Source organism: Equus caballus, chromosome 10, assembly GCF_041296265.1.
Source record: "Equus caballus isolate H_3958 breed thoroughbred chromosome 10, TB-T2T, whole genome shotgun sequence".
Lineage (NCBI taxonomy): Eukaryota > Metazoa > Chordata > Mammalia > Perissodactyla > Equidae > Equus > Equus caballus.
Window position 1 is genome coordinate 21,887,391 of NC_091693.1, and position 23,352 is coordinate 21,910,742.

The following is a 23,352-nucleotide window of genomic DNA, read 5'->3' on the forward strand; positions in this document are numbered from 1 at the left end:
CCCTGGCCCCCAATTCCAGACACATCTTCAGGGCCCTCGAGCTCCAGAGCTCCCTGTGGGATTGGCTGAGGCCTTTGTTATGACTGCACAATAGTTCAGCATCTCCCACTGCCTAATCCTGCTTTCTTCACTCCCTTCCAGGTATTAAACCTGAAAGTACTCTCCAACTAATTTCCTGAACTCTAATTTCTGTTTCATAATGCTTTTCCTGAAAAACCCCACCTGCAACCCACAGGCTTTCACATCCTCATTAATTATTTCAGCCTCTTACTCCAGTAATTATATAATTATACACACACACATGCACACACACACACACACACGCCTATACTTCAACTGACAAAGTTTTAACCTTGAACACACACACAAGATTTTCACTCGGATATTTAAATTTGAAAGTGACTGTTGAGATCTCAACATTAGATAGGCAGAACCTGACTTGTTCGATATTACTAATGTTACTGCCCTGGCTGGAAGCCATGGTAACCCAATTGATCACATATTCATGGAGCCCACACAAGTTCAAGGATGCCAGAAATGACCTCCAAGCTGGCATTCAAGGTTTCAGCGTTCAAAAGACCGAGGTCAGGCTGAAGTCAAATAGAAAAATTTGAGCAAATATTGACGCTGAAGCTGAATTTTGTTTTTCTTTGTGAGGAAGATTGGCCCTGAGCTAACACCTGTGCCAGTCTTCCTCTATTTTATGTGAGATGCCGTCACAGTGTGGCTTGACAAGTAGTGCTAGGTCCACGCTCAGGATCTTAACCTATGAACCCTGGGCTGCAGAAGAGGAGTGCACGAACTTAGCCACTGTGCCACGGGGGCAGCCCCTGAAGCTGAATTTTAATGCAAACTAAATATGTGTAAACTCATGTGTGTGTATGTGTGAAGTAAAGAATGGAAAGACACATAGGTTAACATAGATCCTGTATTGCTTTCCTAGGACTTCCATAACAAATTATCATAAACTGGGTGGCTTGAAACAACAGAAATTGATTCTCTCCCAGTTGTGGAGGCCAGAAGTCAGAAATGAAGGTATCAGCTCCTTCTGAAGGCTCCTTCCTCCCCTCTTCTAGCTTCTGATGGTCCAGCAGTCCTCGGCTTGGAGACGCATCACTCCAGTCTCTGCCTCCATTGTCACATGGCCTTCCTCCCTGTGGGTCTCCTCTGTATCTTCAAATCTCTCTCTCCTTTTAGGGATACCAGTCATCGGAATTAAGGCCCACCCTAACCCAGTATGACCTCATCTTAACTTGATTATATCTGTGAAGACCCCCAAATAAGGTCATATTCACAGGCACTGGAGATTAAGCCTTCAACCTACCTTTTTGGGAAGACACAACTAAACCCACAACAGACACGTGATTTAGGGTGGAGAGGCCCCTGGGGAATGGACAAAAAGGGAGAAGTCCAGAAAAGGCAAGCAAAGAAAAAAGAAGGGTGGGGGAGGGGAGAGGATGAGTGTCATAAGAATATCTCCATGAGTATAAATTGTCCCATTTATGTGAAATTCTGTGCCTGTGCATGAAGAGACTAGAAGAAAGACCTAGCTCTATATTTCTCTGTAGGAATAATAACAACAGATAATTCTTCTCTGTGGCTTACCATGTGCCAGACACTATTTTAAGCACTTTACATATGTTAACTCCTTTAGTCCTCTGGTCTCAACCCTGCAATGTAGGTACTATTATTATCATACCCATTTCAGTGATGACAAAACTGAGGCATAAAGAGACACAGCTGGTGGAATAGCTGAGCCAGGATTCAAACCCGGGCAATCTGGCTTCAGAGTCTGTGCTCTTCACTGCCTTGCTGCATACAGTACAATTCTGTTCCTGGAAATCAAAAACACTATATGTGCATACAAATGTTTGTATATTTTAGAAGACATAAAATAAAGTGTCAGGATAAGAAAATAAAATCTTGAATTCTAATCAGGTCTGATGGGGAGGGGGTCACAAATGAATGTTCTGATTGGCCCGTATTGGGTCTCACACCCAGCCCATGTGTTTTAGGGGAGGGAAGAGGGGCACTATGCTAGAACATTCTTGTTAGAGTCACATGGAGTGGGTTTCTCACAGGAAAGAGAGGCTCTCTTACGAGAGGAAGGGGAAGTGCATGGCAGCTGATGGGCTTGCAAAACCTATAGCCACTCCGGCTCCAATCTCCTTGAACCTCGGAACCACCTCCCCTACTTTTTGCTGAGACGTGAAGAGCAGAGCAGCTGAACACCCTTCACTATTCAGAGGACCAGAAGGCATGATCCTAAAGGGAAGAGACGGGCTATAGAGAAACCCTCCCCCTCAAATCACACCTATTTTTCCAACTCTCCTTGTCCAGGAAAGGGTTAATAGTGGGAATGAGATTTGTCATCTTCTCCCCACCCACCACCACCACCACACACACACAGAAAAGATGCCCCCGTCCTCAATTCTTACAAGTCCACCAGGGGCAAGTTACCACTTGGGATTATTCAATGGCGCAATCGGAGCATCTGTTGCCTTTGGATCATCTGGTATTGCAGATGCTCTGCCCACCTGAGGATTATCACACCTGTGGGGATTAAGCGGTGCTGTAGGATTATCTTGAGTTTAGGGTTTAACCCCCACCTGGAAGGATTCTCTGGTGGTGCTGTAGGATTATCTCGGGTTTCAGGCTGATCCCTCACGTGGAAGATTCTCTGCTTTGATGTTCTTCATGAGCTGGTGCCTCCTTGTCTACAGCATTGACAGGTGACTCAGACCTACCCAAGGGCAGGCAGAAGTGTCTTCCTGGTTAACAGTCCCAGGAACTTGGGGACGGCCTGGTAAAGGGCAGAATGCTTCTGTTTTCCATTGACATGTTGTTCCAGGGTATAAGAATGGTGGAACTTGTGTCTCAGGCATGGATAGAAATGGTGGTCCCTGTATCTTAGGGGTATGGGAATTGCAAGCAGTACTTGTGTGCCAGTGTCTGATGGGAATGGTGGCCCTTGTGTCTCCAGGGCTGACAGGAATGGCGGATCCTGAGTCTCAGGGGCTGATGGCAATAGCGGATCTTGAGCCACGGGGGCTGCTGGGAATGGTGGATCCAGAGTCTCAGGGATTTGTGGGAACTGCAGTAGCTGAGTCTTAGGTGCCGAGGGATTTGTGAACCCTGGATACCAGAGAATGATGGAAACAGTGGCCCCAGTGACTCACTAACCAATAGGAATGTAACCCTTATGTTTCAGGAACTAACGGGAATTATGTTCTCTTATCCCAGAGGCTTCAGCAAGTCCCAGCCTAACCCACAACCCATTTGTTATTCATCTATCCCTCCGTTCATTCATTTAGCAAACATTTTCCTGAGCCTCTGCTTTGAGCCACACCCTAAGCTGAGCGATACTGAGGAAAGAGATGACTCAGCCGGACAGCGTGCCCTCATAGAATTCCCAGACAGACCGACACCCAGAATCACAACACAGCGGCATCAAGCCCAGGACAGAGACAGCAGAATGGTGTGGTTACCATCCTGACCTCACTATGGGGCATCTAGGGTGAACGCAGGGTGATTCTAGATACCAAGTCAAGGTGCAGATTTGTGTGCATGGCAAGTCTCCCATGTGCCCAATGTCAATTTCAAGTAGTTCCACATTTTCATGGAGGCAGCCCACCTCCAAAGAAAGGGCATGGAATGTGGAGCCACAGAGGCCTGAGTTCGAATCCTGGCTCTGCTACTCGCTTTGTAAGCTTGGGCAACTCACTATGCAGAACCTCAGTTGCCCCATCCTTAGATGGAGATAATAACAGCTCCTAAAAATAAGATTGTTGTGATGATTGAATGATATAATGTATAACCAATACCCAACCTAGGGCCTGTCCCCAAGTAGACATTCAATAAACGGTATGTGTATTGATTATTATTAGTCCTATCATTAGTAAATACTAATAAATTTTAAAAGACCTAGAAGTAAGTATTTGTCAAAACTTGGGTCCAGAGGCTTAAGAGCATTGGAAGAAATCAGTAAAAAACAAAAATCCTCAGTAATCTGCATATGCATAAGCATTAGTTTCTTTATGTAAAAAAAAGCTCCCAATTGATTGAATAAGTATGGATAAATAAATGTATACAATGAAATACTATGCAGCCACTAAAATGAATGTGGTAGTTCTATACGCATGGATATAGGGGAATCTTCAGGATATAGTGTTAAAAAAGCAAAGTGTAGAATAATGTGATCCCATTTGGGGACAGAAATAGAAGGAGAATGGTATAACACATGTGCATAGGTATAGAATTCTACTGGAAAGACACACAAGAAATTGGTAAGCATAAGACGTCCCCAGAAAGAACTGGGTGGCCAGGGGACAGGGTGGGAGGGAAATGCATTTGTCATTGTTAGAGCCCCAGAACCTATACCCACCATTGCCTGAGTGTCTTCTCGAAATGCCCCCAGGCCCCTAATGTCCACTAAGTTCCAAGCTGTGCACAGCATCTTCCTTCTTCCTCCCGGTTCCCCACTGGGAACAACTCTTGTCCCCTCATTTCCTGGGCCAGACGGACTCCCGGTTGTTGTATCTTTTTCACTTCTTCCCTCCCTGTCACCCCCCACAGGCTGTCAGTCCCCAGTCCCTCCTGCCTCCTCACATTCTCTGCCCCATCCTCTCCTCTCTGCCTGCAGGGTCCCAGCCCCAGCTCACGCATCCTCCTTCCCACTCTCCCAGCCTCCACCACTCTTTCGTCCTTTATCCGTCCCCCACAGGGCCCCAGAGAGGGCCTTCTGACTCCCAGATCAGACCCTGCCCCTCCCCCTTGCTCACAACCCTCTGTGGCTCCCCATCACCCGCAGGAGAAAGTCCCCAGTCTGGCCTTCAGAGCGCTTGCGAACCTGGCCCCGCCCACCACCTCAGCCTCATCTTCTATGCTCCTTGGCTCCTGTCCTCTAAGGCTCCCGTCGGACTTGACTGCTGTGCTGTTCTCCCGGAATCGCCCCTGGTTTCCTGCCTTTGGGCCTCTGCTTAAGCCGTGCCCTCTGCCTGGACCGCCCTTACTGCTGCCTGCCTCTCTCTCGACAATTCAGATTTAACTTCTCCCAGTTCTTGGAGGTCAGGCCACAACCACTGCCTTCTCTGGAGGTCCTTTCAGATGTCTCCAGCTAAAAGGATTCCTTCTGCCCCTGGGATCGAACAGCCGCTGGTCTCCCCTCTGTCGTACCCCGATCACCCTGGATTGAAACTGTCTGCGCTGCGTCTGTCTCCTCCATCAGACCGTGAGCTCCGCGTCTGCAAGGGCAGATATGGGTCTGATTCACCTCTGAGGCCCCAATGGGTGGTTGGGTGGGTGGAGAGACCCAAGCGGAGGGAGGGGAAGGAGGCTGGGAGAGAGAGAGGAGAGGAGCAGACCCCGATGGGGCGGAGGTGTAAGGAGGAAGAGGAGAGAGGAGAGAATGCACAGGGCAAGGAGGCAGGCAGAGAGAAGGACAGGGAGCAGAGGTGGAGGAACGAGGGAAAGCGGAGCGAAGAGAGAGAAACGGGCCCCGGCCGAGGGAGGAGGAGGGACGGAGAAGTGGGAGCGCCGCCGGCCCCGCCGCCTCCCGGCTCCTTTTGTCCCTTCCCTCCTCCCTGCGTCACGCTCCCCGGCCCGGCCGCCCCTCCCCGCGCCCTCCCCCGCCCCGCTCCTCCTCCCCGGGGCTGGATGGAATTTTTTCCCCTGGACCGAGGCCAGCTCCGGGGCAGGGGGGAAGCCAGGCCGGACTGGGCCGGGCGGTGGGGAGGGGCCGGGGCGGGGGCCCCCTGGGGAGGGGGCTGGTCCGGCGGGGTCCCGGGCGGGGGAGCCGGCCTGCGGAGCCGGGGAGGAGGCGCAGGCCGGAGGGAGCCTGGGCGGAGGGAAGGAGGATGGTGGGGACGCGAGGAGGAAGGGGAGAGGCCGTGGGGCGGCGGAGGCGGGGAGAGGATGGAGAGGAGCCGGCGGTGGTGGGGCCAGCTCAGCCGGCCTGGGGACTGACCGAGGAGACCCTTCCCTCCGACGCGGGAGCCGCGGAGCCGTGAGTCTGCGGGAAGGGAGGGGGATGGGGCCCGGGGCCCGGACTCCAGGGTCCCTGAGGGAGGAGGCAGCCGGGGGCCTGGATTTCTGGGTTCTGGGAGGAGGAGGGGGCTGGGAACCCAGACTCCTGAATCCTTGGAGGAGGGAGCTGGGGGCCTGGATTCCGGGGTCCAGAAGGAAGAGAGGGCAGGGAACACCTACTGGATTACATTGCGCGGAGAGAGATGGGGCTGTGGGAGCTGGGTACGGAGCTGGAGGAGCCTGGGGGCAAGATGCCCGCCCGAGCCCTCGGGGGAGGCGAAGGGAGAGACTCTGGCTTTGGAGGTGCCCCTGGCAGCGGAAGGGTTAACGTCTGGCTGGAGGGGAGGGGGAGGGGCAGGGAATGGGCTGCGGGGCTTTGAAGGGTCAAGGGTGAGCCGTGCAAGTGGGAGGGGGCCGCGGAGGAGGGGGGAGGTTGTCTGGGCTGCCAGACAGGCCAGGGTCAGCGGCGGGGGCAGGGGATGTCTGGCGGAGGAGAGGCCCAGCATCCATGCTCCCTTGGGGACCCGGGATTCCAGGCCCCAGCCCCCTCCTCCCTTAGATCTGGGAGTCGGCAACGCTGCCCCCTCCCTCAGAATTCCAGAATCCAAATCCCTAGCCCCCTCTACCCCAGGACCCAGGAGTCTGGGTCTCCACCCTCTTCCCACAGACCTGGGAGTCCACACTCCAGCCCCCACTCTCCACGAAACCCCCGAGTTCGGGCCCCCAGCCTCTTCCTCCCCCGAACCCAGGAGTCCCCACCTCCCCCTTAGCCCCAGCTGGAGTCCAGCCCTCCGGGGGTTAAGGGGGCGGGGCCAGCTGGTTGCCATGGTGCCAGACTGTTTGGGTCTGCTCTCTGACCCTTGGGGGCTCCCCAGGGTCTGCAGAGAGGGGGAGGGGGACCCAGACCTGGGGGAAGTCCAGCGCCAACCCCTTCCCCAAATCGGGCCTCTGGGCCCAGGAGTTCGCATCTCCACCAACGCCTTGTCCAGTGACCTTGAACAAGTCCTGACCCTTCTCTCTGGGCCTCAGTTTCCCCAAGGAGAAATTTGTTGGGGGAGTGGGGAGATGCTCAGGTCCTGCAAATCTTGAAGATTCTCAGCTTCCCCTCTCCTCTCACCCCCACCTCAGGCCCCAGGCAGCCCCGGGGCATGCTGGGAACCCAGGCCTGGGCTCTGGGCCAGGTTGTGTGGGGGGGGGCGGGGGCAGCCTCCTCCCTTCCCCTTCCTCCCCACCTTGGCCTGACTCTCGCCCCCGCCTGAGGGTCTGGGAGGTTGGGAAGGAGGGAAGGGGGATGAGAGCTGGGACCGGAGACCCGTCTCTGGCCCCCGCCTCCCCCTTTCCTCCTCCGCCCCTTCCCGCCTCTCCTCCCCCTCCTCAGCAGGTCGCTACCCCAGCCCTGGGCCCCTTCTCCAACCACCCCCACCCCACCCCCAGCTCCAGACCTGGCTCCGAGCTGCGAGGGGGAGGGAGAGAAGGAAGGAGAAAGACAGAAAGAGAGAGAGAGAAGGAACAGGGAGGGAGACGGAAAGAGAGAAGCGATGGAGGGGGAGGGAAGGGAGGAGAGAGACCCAGGAGGGAGGGAAGGAGAAAGAGAGAGAAAAGGAGAGAGACAGAGGGAGAGAAGGAGACATGAGAGATGGAGAGAAGGGGGAGGGGAGGAGGGAGGGGGAGCAAGAGAGAGAAATTGAGGGAGAGAGAGACCGAGAGAATGAGAGGGACAAAGACGGAGGGAAAGAGGAGAAGAAGGGGAGGATGAAAGACAGAAGGGAAAGGAAAAGATTGAGAGAAGAGAAGGAGAGAGAGGGAGGGAGGAAAATAAGAGCCGAGAGCGGAGAGACAGACTGAGGAAGGCACTGTGAGAGAGAAGGGGAAGACAGACAGACAGAGGGGGAGAATGAGCCATGCACAGCGAAGGAGAGACCACAGATGCAGGAGGAGAAGGAGACCAGGTAAGACAGAAGCCGAGACAGAGACCAAGCGGCAGCAGAAAGAGACTGCAGGACGGTCAGAGAGAGAGAGTGCCAGAACGATGGAGATGGAGCGTGAGACAGTGAGAGCAAGAAAGACAGAGAATGGACAGAAGGACAGCGATTGCACAGAGGGAGGGACCCCCAAGGGCACAGACTCTTGGCCCAGGGATGGAGAGAGTGGGTGCTGGGTCCCGCTGGCCTTACAGGCCCGGCCCCTCCCACTTACCGGCCAGCTTTGGCCAAATCCCTTCCCCTCTTGGGGCTCAGCCTTCTCCCCTGCAAAATGGGGGAACTGATAGCACCTTGTACTCCTGCCTGCGAGATAGCAGAGGCCTGGGGTGGTGTTAGCGCTCAGGGATCATAGCTGTCATCATTGTAAATGATGAGAAGCCGAAAGAAGGGACGGGAGAGGGGAAAAAATTACCCAGAGAGACTTTGAAGGTTTCATGTTCCCTGGTCCTCCTCTGCTCTGGTCCTGGATTCCTGAATCTGACAGGTAGGTAGGGAGCCGTCTTGCCCAATGGGCCAAACTCCAACACAGGTGAGGTTCCCTCTGACCCAGCATCCAGGAAGCCAGGCTGTGCCTTCCCCAGGGAGGCAGGCCTGGCTGGACTCCCGGGTCTGAGGGAGGCGGGGGCTGGGGCCTGGACTCCAGAGACCTTTGGGGAAAAAGGGTCTGGGGGCCTGAACTCCTGGGTCCCTGCTAAGGAAAGGGCCAAGGGACTGATTCCTGGGCTCCTTGGGGAGGAGGGGGCCGGGGGCCCGGATTCCTGGGGCCTGGCACCCACCCGTAGAACCGACCTTGCGGGGCCTTCGCCGCACACAAGCTCGTGTCTGTGGGTCCGTGTCGGGGGCTCACCATCGCGGCTGGGGCCTCCCCGGCCCTCCCCGCCCTCCCTGGCCCTCCTGGCCCCCGTCTGTCCGTCCATCCGTCTGTCTGTCCACCTGCCGCGCCCCCCGGGCTGAGGTAGGAGGTTGTATAGTTGAGGAGGACACCCACGGAGATCACTATACGGCCTCCTAGCTTTCCCCAGGCTGCGCCCTGCACGGGACGGCCCGGCGGGGACCCCCGGGCCCTGACCGCTGCCCCACCCCGCCGGGCTCAGGGGGCTGCCGCAGGGACCCTGAGAGGAGGAGCTGGGCTGTCTCTCCTGTCCTCGCCCCTGCATTCCTTCCCTGAAAGAGATTCTCTCTCATCGAGAAACCTCTATTTTGCTTTCTCTGTCTGTCTCTCTCCATGGTGTCTCTCGAGTCTTCTGTGTGTCTCTGCATGGTGGCTTCTTGGACGCTGTCTCCATCTCTTTTACTGTGCTTTCTGGGTCTCTGACCCTCCCGACGTCTCTCTGTGTCTCAGCTTCTGTCTCGGGCCCTCGTGGTGTCTCTGTGCCATCTCCACCTCTGATCCACCCCCCTACCCCACCCCAGGGTCTGTCAGGCCACCACACACCACAACTGCCGGCCTCTGGGTCCCTGAGACCCTTTAACCTGTGAGGACGTCCAGGGTCACAGGTGAGGTTCTTGGGAGCCTGGCGTCTGGCCCAACCACAAGCCTGGGGATTGCCAGTCCGATCCCTGACCCCTGGCACCCTTCTTTGAAAACCTTGGAGCCTGACATTTGACCAGCAACTGAAACCCAACCTTTGACCCCACACCATGGCCCCTCCCCCGCCCCACGGTGACCTCACAAAGGTCACCAGCTTCTCCCTGGGCCAGGACACAGAGCCTCTGCCATGGCCCTGCTGGCCCCAGAGAGTGCTGTCCCATCCACCCTGGTGGCCCTCGTGGTCCTCAGGGTGCCCGCCTGGGCCTGTCTCCTCTGTTTCACATCCTACAAAGAGCGGCTCCGCATCTGCCAGATCTTCAGCGGTGTGGAGGGCCCGGAGCGTGAGAAGTGCGAGAAGGCGTTCACAGCAGCCTTTCAGGGCCTCCTGGATACTGAAATCAGTGAGAAAACCCCCGTCGTCTTCCAGGGCCCTGGGGGGCATGCAGAGGGAGGGACCAGAGAGGCTAGAGAGACCCAGAGAGACACACAGACACAGGTGGACAGAGATCGGGGGGCAGACCCTGAGAGCGGGGAGGAGAGGCTGGAGCGGGGCTCAGACTCAGAGAAGGAAGGATAGAGACCAAGGGAGTCAGACTCAGAGAAGGAAGGATGGAGACCGAGGGAGTCAGACTCAGAGAAGGAAGGATGGAGCACTAGGGGCATAGAATCAGAGGGGAAGATAGAGACTGGAGCCGGGGCAGAGATTCACAGAGGGGAGGCTAGAGACTGGGGGGAACAGACTCAGAGAAGATAGGATAGAGTCTGGGGAGGGACAGAGACTCAGAGACTGAGATTGTCCACACTGTGGCCATGGTGTTGTGGGGAGGGCTGCCTCCCCCAGCCACTCCCCCCACCGCCCCCCCACCCCCAGACTACGATGAGAGAAACCACCTGCACGATGCCTTCACCCAGATGACCCACTCCCTCCAGGAGATGGCCACTGCCCGGGGTGAGTAGGGTGAGGATGGCACGGGTGGGAGATGTGGGCTCAGAGCCCCAAGAGGCAGACGTGTGTACCGGGAGGACGGCCAGAATGTGGCAGTGATCTGGGAGGAGGTGGTGCTGGGAAGCTGAGTGAGCCTGGTTACTTGTGGGGAGAAGGGATGGGCGATGCTGGCAGGAGGTGAAGGGACAGGGCAGAAGTGACTAGAGCCTGAAGCCCTGTTGGGATCAGGTAAACGTGAGTTCCGACCTGGCTATGTGTCTCTTCCTCTTCCTGGCTATGCAGTTCTGGACATGTCGCTTTCTCCCGCTGGGCCTCAACTTACCCACCTGTGAGGTGGGACCATCTCCCTGCCTCCCAGGATGCCCAGAAGCCCCAGCAAGAGGGGAGGGGCCCCCTGATGAGACAGACCCCAGGGAGGGGCTCTTTCTCTAGGATAAAACATATGTCTGTTCCTCATAGTTAACAAAGTGATCCCACGTTTTTGACCTGTGAGGCTATTACGGGGGGAGGAACGAGGGTAGGAACAGGGAGAAGACTGTTCTGTGTCCGCCGTAAAGAGAGACAGGCACATGTGACAGCCTTGGGGTGGGCGGGACACCAGAGTACAGCTCTGGAGACACACGAGTGTGGCCCTGCTGAGGGGCCTCGGGGCTGAGGGAACACTGGTGGCCGAGGGGCAGCGTTAGCAATAATCACACCAGGTCACCATGGTCACACGACACGTGATCCCCCTGAATCTGCCAGAGACTGGAACTGTTGGGGGTGGAGGGAGGCCCGAGTGCTGCTGAGAAGCATAAACCAGCCACCGCAGAGGTCCGGGGCTCGGGGCTTATTTCTACGTCTAAAGTTACTCCTTTTGCTTCCTGCTCTTGTCCACCAAGCTTTTTGGCAAAAACCCCCAAAGATGGGGAGCTTCCTGTCCATCCAAGAGGTGTCTGGGGGGCCGGCATGGAGAAGACTTCAGTTGGGGGATTCCCCGCCCCTAAAGCAGGACCTGAGGAGCTGGAGCTGGCAGGGGGCTCGGGACCCAAGGAGACGCCCTTTCTCCCCACGTGGGCTGTCTTGTCACAGAAAAAAAAGCAGGAAAGAGCCTAGCTCTGGTTGTAGAAGGTCGTCTAGAGCTGTGTGGGGGATGGACTGGAGCCAGGAGAGAGTGGAGGCTGGGAGGCCTGAGTGGAGGCTGGGCGAAAGGAGGCTGGAGCTGGGGCGGGGGCTGTGAAGGTGAAGAGGGGACCTGCTGAGAGAGTCGAGGGCAGGAGGGATGGGGCTTGGGTCTGATGGGCTGTTCAGGGAGGGGTTAGAGGACAGCGTCGGCCTGCGTGGGCAGTGGGCCATCCCGGTGGAGGGGGGCCCAGGAGAAGGAGCAGGAGTAGGGGCAGATGGTGAGCTGAGCTAGGACGCAGTGACTGTGAGGGGTCCCGGGGACATCCAGGAGTCAGCTAGATACATGGTCCAGGGTTCAGTTGAAAGGTCAGGGAGACTTGAGATTCTGTCCTGGAGGAGCAGGCTGTGAGCAGGCGATGGGCGGCGAGCATCAGCTCTGGGTATAGAAAGATCCTCCAGGGCTGTGCAGAGGATGGACTGGAGGCCGGGAGAAGCTGGTGCAATACGTTCCACAGATACTTATTGAATGTGCCAGGAACAACATTAGGGACCCAGCTGTGCCCAAAACTGCACACTGCCTGCCCTCAGGTTGCCTATATTGTAGGGAGGGATGGGGGACAGACAATAAACATAATCAGTGAAATACTACAGTATGTCTGTTGGCGATCCGTGCTGTGGAGGAAAACAGAGAAGGGAAAGGAGCGAGGTGGCCGATGGGGTGATCATTTAAAATAGGTTGGTGAGGGAAGGCACAAGTGAGAGGGTCCAATTGAGCACAGACCTGAGGGAGGTGACAGTGAGAGCCATGTCAATAATCTGGGGAAAGAGCCATCTAGGCAGAGGGAAGAGCCAGTGCAAAGGCCCTGGGGCCAGTGGGGCTGGAGTGGAATCATTAAGGGAGAAAGTGAGAGGAGATGCAATCAGAGAGGCAGAAAGGGGCACATCCTGTAGGGCCTTCTAGGCCAGTGGTTCTCAAGCCCAGCGTACATCAGAATCTCCTGGGAGCTTGTTAAGATGCAGACCCTTGGGCCCCACCCTCTGTTTCTGACCAGTAGGTCTGAGGTGGGGCCTGGAAGTGGACATTTCTAACAAGTTTCCATGTGCCGCTGCTGCTCCAGGAACACGCTTTGAGAACCAGTCTTGTAGGCCCTTGGACTGACTTTGGCTTTTGCTCTGAGATAGGGGAGCCATTGGAGGATTTTGAGGAGGGAGAGAGAGACAGGATTTGACTAAGGCCATGGGGGACAAAGGGAGAAGCAGGGAGACCAGTGGGGAGATGGTCGGTGGTGGCCCAGGCCAGTCTCAGTGGTCCAGGTGGGCCAAGATGAGGGCTGAGCTGAGGGGGGTGGGGCATGAGAATGGAGGAGAAGGAAGATCAAGAATTTGACTGTGTCTCTGCCAAACCTGTCTGTACATGGGAGAGGCTGTGTCTGCGAGACAGAGAGTTATTTATGCCAATTATCCCCTTTAGGGAAATCCTCGTACCAGGCCTGTGAGGTGGGGTTTCATGGCCCCATTTTCCAGATGACAAAGTTGGGGCTCAGCTAGACAGGGAAGACAGACTCGGGAGATAGCTGGACCAGATGTATGTGGGATGAGGAGGATGGGAAGAAGCCAGGATGACCCCCCCACTCCCACCCCAGTCTCTCCCAGATGGAGGACCTGAGAGATGGACTTGCTGACTTAGAGTGGCTCTTGGTGGTGGAGTGAGACCATATATAAACCATGCAGTGGGTGTTATGGTGTAGAGAGCAGGGAATACACCACAGGCAGTGGTTACACGCAGAGGCTCTGGAGCCCAAGTGCCTGGCTTCAAATCTAGCTATGTGACCTTGGGCCACCTTCCTAACCTCTCTGTGCCTCAGTTTCCCCAACTCAAACTTGGGGACGGTCGTACTAATAGCTGCCCCTTCCGTAACGCTGTCTGCCAGGCACTATTTTAAGCGCTGACAAACCTTCTCACGCAGTCATTAAACGGCGGCTGGCACATCATTTGGGATGGGGATGCTTTTAGGTTGTATGGCATTAAAAACTCGTGAGGTAGACACTGGGGTCGTCCCATTTTATAAATGAGGAGATTGTGGATCAGGAAGGTTCATTCACTTGGCCAGAGTCACAGAGGGAGGAGGACTTGGGATGGATATCTCAGATCTGAGACAGGTGTGCTCGTAGATGGACGAGCCAGGACTCAAACTCAGATGATCAGAAACAGCTGAAGCTCCTAATGACACACACTTTTGGGGAAGACTTGACAACGTCCACCCGCGCCCCCTTGTGGTTCACTTGATATAACCCCACCCCTTGGCCTCTTTAGACATTTCACTCCATCCCCACTTTCCTGGCATGATTTACTCTACAGAGAACACACCCTGCTCCATGGCCCACTTAGTATAGCCCACACTCACCCTCCCCTCCAGGTCCTGGGTTTGGCCCAAAGATATTCCCTGGATGATGACTCCAACATCCTGGCCTCTCATTTGAGCGCCCCACTCTGACCACATCCTCCTGATCATACTCCCATCTCCAGACCACACGCCTGCTCTGTGGCCAAGGAGAGACCTCTAAGTCCTTGACCCCTCATTCTGAACCCACTTCCTGGCTTCAGTGACCCCCCTCTCCAGTTTATACCCAGTGAGCATCACTTCAGCCACACTCTTGCCAATATGCTCCATTCTCTCCCTTTTTGTATGGTTTTAAATTGCAGAGGAACCTGCAATGGCATAAACAAGCTAAAAGTTTATTTCTCCCATTTAAAGTAAGACTTGAGGTAGGCCATTAAGGCTAGTGTGGCAGCTCTATATTCTTGGGGACCCAAGCTCCTTCTAGATTTCTGCTCTACCATCCTAGGTTATAGCCCTTGTCCTCATGGTCCTATATGACTGCTGGAGCTCCAGCCATCAAATCCAAATTTCAGGCAGCAGAATGGAGAAAGGGGAAGGGATCAATAAGATGACATCACTTCTCTTTTAAAGCTTCTTCCTGTTGACTCTCCCACATGACTCTTCCACTTAGATCTCAATGGCCAGAACCTGGTCATGGGACCACAACTAGATCATATGACCACAACTGGCTGCAAGGAACACTGCGAAATGTAGTCTTTTATCTGGGGACTCCTTTCCTGGCTGAAATGGAGTGTTCTGTTCCTAAAGAGAAAATAGACATTTGGAGGCACTCGCAATCCCGCAATCCCGGTGGATTATTTTGCTAGGGCCACTGTAACAAAGTATCACAGACTGGAGGCCTTAAGCAACAGATAGTTATTTTCTCACAATTCTGGAGGCTAGAAGCCCAAGATCATGGTGTCAGTGTCGGCAGGGTTGGTCCCTTCTGAGGCCTCTCTCGTTGGCTTGTAGATGACCATCTTTTCCTTGTGTCCTCACATGGTCTTCCCTCTGTGTCTATCTGTGTCCAAACTTCCTCTTAGAAGGAGATTAGTCATATTGGATCAAGGCCCACTCTGATGACCTCATTTTAATTTAATGACCGCTTTAAGATTCTGTTTCCAAGTACAGTCACATTTGGAGGAACTGGGGGTTAGGACTTCAGCACATGAATTTGGGAGGGGCGCAGTTCCTTCCACATTTCAGATTTCCAAAACCACTTCCGCCACTCCATCAATCCAGCCATCCACTTTGGAAAAAGCACAAAACCTTACAGTTTGCAGGCCGTGACAGTGTCCAAAAGTCAGTCACCCCTAAGGACAGAGAACATAAAAAAGTGAAAGAGGAGCAGAAGAGAATCGTGTCTGGGGATGATGGAGAAGGGGCGGGTGCCTAAGCTCCATCAAATGGCTGTCTCGTTGAAATACAGTGTTACAGTGCTTCCAAATTTTTTTAGAGAGATGCCAAGCATTTTATGTGACTTTTCCAAATTTCACATGATGGCAACTCATTCATTTTGTTTTTTTAAATACTTTCCTGGCCAAATGTAACACATCCAAGAGATGGATTGGGGCCACCGGCCACCAGTTGTGGTCTCCATGGAATTCATTCTACTCATCCTCATTGAGCATTTGCTAAGACTCAGGGCCCTCTCCTTGGTTCTGAGGACACAGCACTAAAGAAGGACATGTCCACTTACTTAAGAGACAGACTTAAATGATCACCATTATATAAATAGATGCAATTACAAACTGGTGAGAGCTCTGAATGGAATGAATGGGGCATTGAACTATGGGAGACAAAAGTAGGGAACTGGATTCGACTAGATTTGTGGTTAAGGAAAACCTCTAATGTGGTGACCCAAGGGTCGACATGAAGGATGAGAGGAGTAGGTGGAAAGAGAAGCCAGCACGTGCAAAGGCCCTAAGGTGCTGGAGAATGTGGTTCTTTTGCTATTAGAAGAAATGAAAGGTGAGTCATAGGGAGAGGAAACTAGGCCAGACCATATAGGGCCCAGTACGCCTTGGTGAGGAATGTTTCCTCTCAACAAGATAAATGTAGATGATGGGTTCCATCAGAGAGATGGTTAGGAAGCAGATGGAAGGAGACTGGGGACTCGTCAGCCCTCCCGGTAGACAGGGTGGGAGGAGGTGAGAATCAGGGAGGATGTGGTATATACCAGAGACAGGGATGGGGAGGGGCTGGGCAAGAAGCCGAGACACCATCACAGTACTGGCCTGCTCGGCCAGCCATAGGGGAAGGGCGTTTACTCCAAGGCCCCCCTCCACCCTCCAGGGTCCTTTGAGGTTGCCTTCCCTGATGCTGCGCAGAAAATACAGGAGGTCATTACACAGCTTAAAGAAGGTAGAACAGATTCCGTCTCCTTCCCCCAGGCACGCACAGAGACTCCGGCGGCTCTCTCTAGTCCAATATCCTGGCCGTCTCTCTTCCGTCTCTTCCATCTCTTCTATCCTGGCCCAACCTGCTTCCCTTGGTGGGCCACTCTGGACACGGTCTCTTTCCCAGCATCGACCACTCTGGGTCTGGTCCTGCCCCTTCGGCCAAAGGTTTTCTCTACTAGGACCCCTTCTTGGGATGGTCCTGTCCCAGATGAGCCCGGACCTCTTCCTGGATCTCTGGGTCTGGCCCTGCCCACACTGTGAAGGATTTCCTATCCAACTGGGCCTCCTCAGTGGGCTACTTCCAGCCTGGCCACACCTCTTTTCTAACTGGGTCCCCTAATTCGACCCTGTTCTCTCCGAGCATCGCCCAGGATGTAGCCCTCTTCCCTCAAGTGGAATACACCAGAGCTGGCCCAGCCTCCTTGGCGCATGCAGCAGGCCTGTACCTGACCTCTCAGTGGGATGCTGCAGGCCTGGCCCGGTCCTCAGGTGGAACACCGCAGCCCTGACCCCGCCCCCTGGGTGGACCGCTGCAGGCCTTGCTCTGCCCCCTCGGAGGAATGCATCCGGCCCAGTAACACCCTGTAGGGAAGCTTCAGCACCTCCCGCGACTTGCAGGGTAGTAATGCTTCCTCTCTCTCCACAGCCCCGGCCTGCATCCCTCCCTGCGGTAAGCAATTCATTCAAAGCTCAGAATTGGGGGAGGAAGGAGGTGGTCGGCAATGAAACGTAGAACTTCGAGTGGGAGAGCATGGGTGGGCCTCCGATCCGAAGGAGGCCACTAAAAGCCCTGGAGGAACGTCAGTCAACCAGGTATTGTTCACAAACCTCAGAGAAGGCGGGTCTGAAAGCCATAGCAAACCAATAGGAATCCTAGTGGTGAGAGAGCCAATGAGCGCAGGGGAGGCGGGGTCCAGAGTGTGTCCGCCGATGGAACCCAGGAAGGCTAAACACACTTTAAGTTGGCCAAGGGGACGCGGCCTGGGGAAGGCAGAGGGAGCCCAGACCCCGCATTCCCGCCCCACAGGACTCCAGGAGGTCGCTCGGCGCTTCCGCTGCCGCGGCTGCTACTCCACAGTCTGCGACCTCCCGCTGGACTGCCCAGGTGAGGGGCGGGGCCTGGGAGGGCCAGGAACCCGATGAACCGGAGCAGCGAGAGCAGAGCGGCGAAGGGGGTGGCCTGGGGCGGGGCCGGGATGGTGACGCGGCCCGTCTTCAGTTCAGGATGTGACGGTGACCCGGGGTCAGCAGGCCATGTTCTCTTGCACCGTGAACTTCCAGCTGCCTAAAGAGGAGATCACCTATTCCTGGAGGTTCGCAGGAGGAGGTGTGAGTCGGGGCGGGGCCGGCGCAGAGGATTTAGCAGGCGGGTGACGCTTTACTAGAGGATGGGTGGTCAGGACCCAGGCGGTGGGTGTCACGGGAGCTCGGTCTCGATTCAGGCTTCCTGCAAGGGGAGGGTCCTGGCGTTTAGGGGAGGGATCAAGGCTCAGAAAGCACGACCGGGGCTCAGGGGGTGGCTTATGCATAAGTATTCAGGGCCGGAAAATAAGTACCAGGCCCACGGGGTGGAGCCAAGACTTGGGAGGCGGGCTCTGCGTGGAGGACCAGCGAGTCAGCACTGACGGGGGAGCCAAGGCTCGAGAGGGCGTGGTCTAGCTCGGGGGCGGGCCTTGTAGGTTGCAGTTCGGAGAGTCGGGCCGCAGAGAATCTGACATGGGCTCGGGGCGGGGACGGGGCACCGCTCCTCTCGCTGCTTCAGCCCGAGCGTCCCGCAGCTCCGGACTCAGGACCCCTCCTACTTCCGAAACATACCGCGGGCCGAAGGCTACCTGGCGCGGATCCGGCCGGTGCAGCCCACGCACCGCGGGACCTTCTCTTGCGTGATCAAGCACGACCAGCGCCTCCTGGCGCGGCTCTACTTCTTTCTTAACGGTGCGGGCGGGGCTGCGTGGAGGGCCGGGCTGCGCCGGGGGCCGGGCTCGCACCCGGCTGACGTGCGCGCCTCCGCAGTGACGGGCTCGCCCCCGATCAAGGAGACCGAGCTCCAAAGCTCCTTTCGCGAAGTTTTACTTTGGGCGCCGCGGGAGGCGGAGATGATCGAACCCTGGAGACCGAGTCTGGGCGAGCTGCTGGCCACGCCTGAAGCCCTGACGCCCAGCAACCAGTGCCTGCTAGCGGCCACCGCGGCCATAGCATCAGCGAGTCTGACCTTGCTGGCGTGGTGAGTCCCGAGGACTCCAGAGTCCCAGCATCCTTCTCTCTTCTTCCTCAGACCCAGGAGTCCAGGCTCCCAGCCCCTCCTCCCTCAGGCCCAGGAGTCCACGCCCTGCCTTTGGGATCCAGGCTTCCAGGACCCAGATTTCTGGTCCTTAACCTCTTCCCCACACACTCAAACCCCTTCTTGTCTCCCCAGGATGTTCTTTCGATGGTACTTCAGTGGCAACTGACAAAGGTATCTTTTTCTCCCTTCCTTATCCTATTTGCGTTTCTAAAATAAAGAATATATTTCAGCTCTATAGAGTCTTTTATCTTTGAAGGCGGTCTCTACTAACGGGGGGAGGGGCCGCCTACCCCGAACATGCGCAGGTGAATAGGCGTCCACGATAACAGTAACATGCACAGCTGTCGCAGCACAAGGCCCCGTGCTGAGGATTTTCGGTACAAGCTCAGACCCCTCCGCAGATTTCTGGCAGCCTCCTGCAGCAGACACCGTCAAACAGAGTCCTAGATGTCGCCCTGAAAGTCCGTTCCTCCCCAGGCTGTCCCACTGTCATGACGGGCACCACCGTCCACCCAGCTGCTCAGCCAGAAACCTAAGAGTCTTCCTCTTCTTCTAATCTATTTCCAAGTGTCAGTATTTTAATTCCCAAGCATCTCACAAAGGTGCCGTCTCTCTGTGGTCCCAGTCACCACCATCTCTTGCCTGGGTCACTGCAGCAGCGTCCCCACTGGCTTCCCTGCCTCTGCTCAGCCTTGTCCCACCGCAGTCCATCACAATGGCAGCCACTTTAAAGAATGTCAGCTCGGGTCACTCCTCTGCTCAAAACCCTTCAGTGGCTCCCTCTTGCCATCGGAACAAAATCCAATTCCTTATCAAGGCCTGCAAGGCCCCAGGTTGTGGCCCTTGCTGACTTCGCTAGCCTTTTCCCCCACCACCACTTTTCCTCCCTGATCTTTCTACCCCACAGTTTCTCTGGCCTCTGCTCCTTCCTTGTGTTCATAATGGTTCTTCTCGCCCTTTCCAGGACCTGATTCCATGCTATTTCCTCCCTAGAATAATGTTTTCTCCCTTTTTTGTTTAGTTAACTCAGTGATGGTTTCCCCTGAAGAGCCTTTACTGTGTTAACCCATTTAACCCCTCCCCCCACCCCCGACAACTCTGTGCGGCGGGCACTGTGTTTATTTACTGACCCCACCTCCCTCTCATCCCCCTCTTTACTCTCTAGGCCCACTGGCTGCCTTTTTCTGTCCGTTGAACATGGAAAGCTCACTCCTGTCTCTGGGCCTTTGCATGTGCTGTCCTTTTGTACTTGAAATAACTACTGTGAATCTCACGAAGCCACCTGCCTATCACCCCGCAGGTCTCAGCTCAAATGTCACCTTCTCTGACTGCTCCCCTTCCCCATGACTGACAGCTCCCTATTTTAGCTTGTGCCTAGCACTCATCCAGACCTAATGTAAACTTATTTTCTTATTTGGTTTTGTGTCTTCCCCATCTAAAAGATAAATTCCTTCTGGGCATGTACTCATTCTCATTCACTGACGTCTTCCCCTCACTGATTCATTCATTCGGCAGAGATTTACCGAGTGCTTACTATGTGTCACGCATTTTCAAGGCCCTGTAGAGACAGCAATGAAGAAATCAGAACAGGAGCTGGCCCCATGGCCGAGTGGTTAAGTTCATACGCTCCACTTCGGGGACCCAGGGTTTCACTGGTTCGGATCCTGGGCGCAGACCTGGCACCACTCATCAAGCCATGCTGAGGTGGTGTCCCACATAGCAGAACTAGAAGGACCTACAACTAAAATATGCAACTAGGTACTGGGAACCTTTGGGGAGAAGAAGGAAAAAAAGAGGAAGATTGGCACCAGATGTTAGCTCAGGGAAATCTTTAAAAAAAAAAAGAGAACAGACAAAAGTCTGCACCCACATGGAATTTAGATTCTAATGAATGGTCTGACAGTAAACAAGAAATTTAAGCAAAATAAAATATTCATGAAGTCGTGTAATATGTTTGATGGAGAAAATAAAGCAGGAAACAGATAGGGAATGTTGGGGGTGGGGTGGACCTTTGGAGAAGGCCCCACACTTGAATGTAGTTCTGCTTCTGGTATCTAACACAGGAATAGCAGTGACTCATTCTGCATACATTCAAGTGATGTCTGCCAGTATAATTAAAGAATAACGTATTTATTTTCAATAAAATATATTGAAAGAAAAAGAAGGGAAGGAGGGCGTGAGCCATGTGGATATCTGTGTGCAGTGTTCCAGGCAGAAGAAACGGCAGGAGCACGCCTGGTGCAGAGGGAATAGCCGGGAGGCCGGTGCAGCTGGAGCAGGGGTTTCTACAATGAGTATGCAGTGAGGTCACAGAGAATGCAGACCAGATCATGCAGAACCTCGGTCACTGTAAGGTCTGGATTTTCCTCAGGATGAGATCATGGGTGGTTTCTGAGCCCAGAAAGGTCATGACTTGATTTGATTTACACGGCTAGTGCCTGGGTAACAGACTGTAGGGGGCAAGGGTGGAAGCAGGGGTCACTGTTAGGTGCTGTCGTCATCCAGAATGAGATAGCAGCTTTAAACCAGGACAGATGCAGCTCGTGGACAAAGTGGTGACACGAAGATGAGGAGCAGTGGTTCTAGATCTGTCCTGAAGCTAGAATCAGTGGGATTTGCTGATGGATCAGAATGTTGAGGACGAGAGAAAGGAAAAAGGAGGGTCAAGGATCAGGGGTCAGGACAGCAGCGATGTCCCGTAGAACTCTCCACCATGATGGAAATGTTCTAGATCTCTGCTGTCTAGTATGGCAGCCACCAGCCACATGGGGCCCTGAAGCACGTGAAATGTGGCCAGTGCAACTGAAGGCCCGAATTTATAATCTTTTATAGCTTTACTAATTTAAATCTAAATTGCCCCCCTCATAGAGGCCTGTGTCTGGGGATCCTTAACTGGATCTTTAACCATTGGTTACACTCTTTGTTGCCTTGACTAGGCACTTCTGGAAGGCAGGCTTTTAATCACTTCCGTATTTGCAAACATGGCAGGTTTTGGAATCCAATAGGTACTTGGTAAACATTTTTATGACTGATTGATTGAATCAATGAATGAATGAAAATTGAAATAGTCCCATGTGGTGCTGGTTCCTGTTGTGGACAGTGCAGCTCTAGCATTTTTGGTCTGAGCAGCTGGAAGGATGGAGTTCTGTTTACTGAGCTAATGGAGGAGCAGGTTTCATGGGAGTTAAGGAGGAGGAAGGGAGGATAGATCAGGAGTTGGGTCTAGTTATTAGGTATCCAAGTGAAAATGTCTCAGAGGCAGTTGGATGTACAAGTCTGGAGTTTAGGGGCAAAGTCTGATCTGAAGATAAGTTTCAGCGTCCCACCTCCAGGCATGGAGCATGAATGAGGCATTCAGAGCCATAACAGTGGATGCACAGAGGAAACGAGTGTAGGTGGATAAGAGAAGGAGATGAGAAGTTGTTTCTCCAAAATTAAGCATCAGCAACATTAAGAGGAACCGAGAAGGAAAGCCAAGGGGGGAAGCAAGGCAGCTGTGGCATTCTGAAAGCCAAGTGCAGGAAGCATTTCGAGGAGGAGAGAGGGATCAACTGGGTCAGCTGCTGCCAGATTATGAAACAGGAGGCCTGAGAATTGGCCATTGGTTTTGGCAATGTGGAAATCATTGGTGAACTTGACAAGAGCAATTTCCATGGAGCGGTGGGGGCGACCCTCTCTTGGGCATGGGTTTACAAGTCAGTGGGAGTCAATATACTTAGTCATTAGGGAAATGCAAATCAAACCACAATGAGATACCACTTCACACGCTAGCTATGATCAAAAAGTTGGGTAATAACAAATGTTGGTGAGGATGTAGTGAAACCAGAATCCTCATACTTTGCTGGTGGGAATGTAAGATGGTACAGCCATTGTGGAAAACCATCTGGCAGTTCTCAATAAATTAAACATAGAATTACCATATGACTCAGCAATTCCAGCCCTAGAAAATTAAAAACATACATCCACACAAAAACTTACATGTGAATGTTCATAGCATTATTCACAATAGCCAAAAAGTGGAAACATCCTAAATGTCGATCAGTTGGTAACTGGGTAAACTAAATGTGCTATATTCCTGCAATGGAATATTATTTGGTGATAAAAAGGAGTGGATCATTGACACATACAACAACATGGATGAACCTTGTAAACACGCTTAATGAAAGAAGTCAGCCACAAAAGAGCACACATTGCATGATTCCATTTATATGAGATGTCCGGAATAGGCAAATCCGTAGAGACAGAAAGTCCATCATGGTTGCTTAGGTGGGAGGGTCGGGGTGGGGAAGAGGGGTGAGGAAGGAGAGGCCAACCGCTGTGGGGTTCCTTTGGGAAGATTATGATGATGGCTACGCAAATCTATAAACTTACTAAAGACCATTGAATTATACACTTTAAATGGGCAAACTTTGTGGGAGAGCATTGAAGACCAATAGAGACAGCCTTCAAGGAATTTTGCTGTTAGAAATATGGGACAGTAGCTTGAGGGGAAACTAAAGTGAAGACAGGGAGTCTTAAAAATCAGAGAGTAACAGGGGGCCAGCCTGGTGGCGCAGTGGTTAAATTCGCACGTTCCCCTTTGGTGGCCCGGGGTTCACCAGTTCGGATCCCACGTGCAGCCATGGCACCACTTGGCAAGCCACATATAAAGTAGCGGAAGATGGGCACGGATGTTAGCTCAGGGACAGTCTTCCTCAG

General features: G+C 53.9%; 1 protein-coding gene, 1 long non-coding RNA gene and 3 other non-coding genes across 9 annotated transcripts; 4 read left to right on the forward strand and 1 right to left on the reverse strand.

The window, feature by feature from the left end:
- Nucleotides 1–914: 914 nt before the first annotated feature.
- On the reverse strand, nt 915–8,539 carry LOC111775262 (uncharacterized). 3 transcript variants are annotated; one of them, XR_011422505.1, is made up of 5 exons: nt 8,419–8,539; nt 5,176–5,243; nt 2,439–2,553; nt 1,700–1,835; nt 915–1,190 (listed from the first exon to the last, which is right to left on the reverse strand). It is a non-coding gene; the product is annotated as an uncharacterized lncRNA (long non-coding RNA). The 3 variants fall into 3 exon arrangements; XR_011422504.1 differs by lacking the exon at nt 8,419–8,539 and having other exon boundaries at nt 5,176–5,307; XR_011422503.1 differs by lacking the exons at nt 2,439–2,553; nt 8,419–8,539 and adding an exon at nt 2,610–2,803 and having other exon boundaries at nt 5,176–5,262.
- Nucleotides 8,540–8,773: 234 nt separating this feature from the next.
- Nucleotides 8,774–8,843, forward strand: MIR99B (microRNA mir-99b). The gene has a single exon (NR_032895.1). It is a non-coding gene; the product is annotated as a microRNA mir-99b (primary transcript).
- A 107-nt stretch (nt 8,844–8,950) lies between these two features.
- On the forward strand, nt 8,951–9,029 carry MIRLET7E (microRNA let-7e). The gene has a single exon (NR_032887.1). It is a non-coding gene; the product is annotated as a microRNA let-7e (primary transcript).
- A 427-nt stretch (nt 9,030–9,456) lies between these two features.
- On the forward strand, nt 9,457–9,524 carry MIR125A (microRNA mir-125a). Its single transcript, NR_032888.2, has one exon. It is a non-coding gene; the product is annotated as a microRNA mir-125a (primary transcript).
- A 60-nt stretch (nt 9,525–9,584) lies between these two features.
- On the forward strand, nt 9,585–18,889 carry SPACA6 (sperm acrosome associated 6). Of its 3 annotated transcripts, XM_023650334.2 has the most exons (9): nt 9,585–9,938; nt 10,409–10,486; nt 16,264–16,332; nt 17,017–17,040; nt 17,398–17,475; nt 17,590–17,699; nt 18,149–18,305; nt 18,384–18,594; nt 18,787–18,889. In XM_023650334.2, the coding sequence occupies exons 1-9, from the start codon at nt 9,725–9,727 to the stop codon at nt 18,818–18,820; spliced, it is 975 nt and encodes a 324-aa protein (XP_023506102.1). In that variant the 5' UTR covers nt 9,585–9,724; the 3' UTR covers nt 18,821–18,889. The 3 variants fall into 3 exon arrangements, with proteins under 3 accessions (XP_023506102.1, XP_023506100.1, XP_023506101.1); XM_023650332.2 differs by having other exon boundaries at nt 18,149–18,594; XM_023650333.2 differs by lacking the exon at nt 16,264–16,332 and having other exon boundaries at nt 18,149–18,594.
- Nucleotides 18,890–23,352: the final 4,463 nt, after the last annotated feature.

Bases quoted from the DNA above. Each gene is read 5' to 3' on its own strand.
- SPACA6 (XM_023650332.2), top strand. From the start codon at position 9,725: ATGGCCCTGCTGGCCCCAGAGAGTGCTGTCCCATCCACCCTGGTGGCC. The intron at 16,333-17,016 runs GTAGAACAGATT...CTCTCTCCACAG, and splicing joins CATTACACAGCTTAAAGAAG to CCCCGGCCTGCATCCCTCCC. The intron at 18,595-18,786 runs GTGAGTCCCGAG...TTGTCTCCCCAG, and splicing joins AGTCTGACCTTGCTGGCGTG to GATGTTCTTTCGATGGTACT.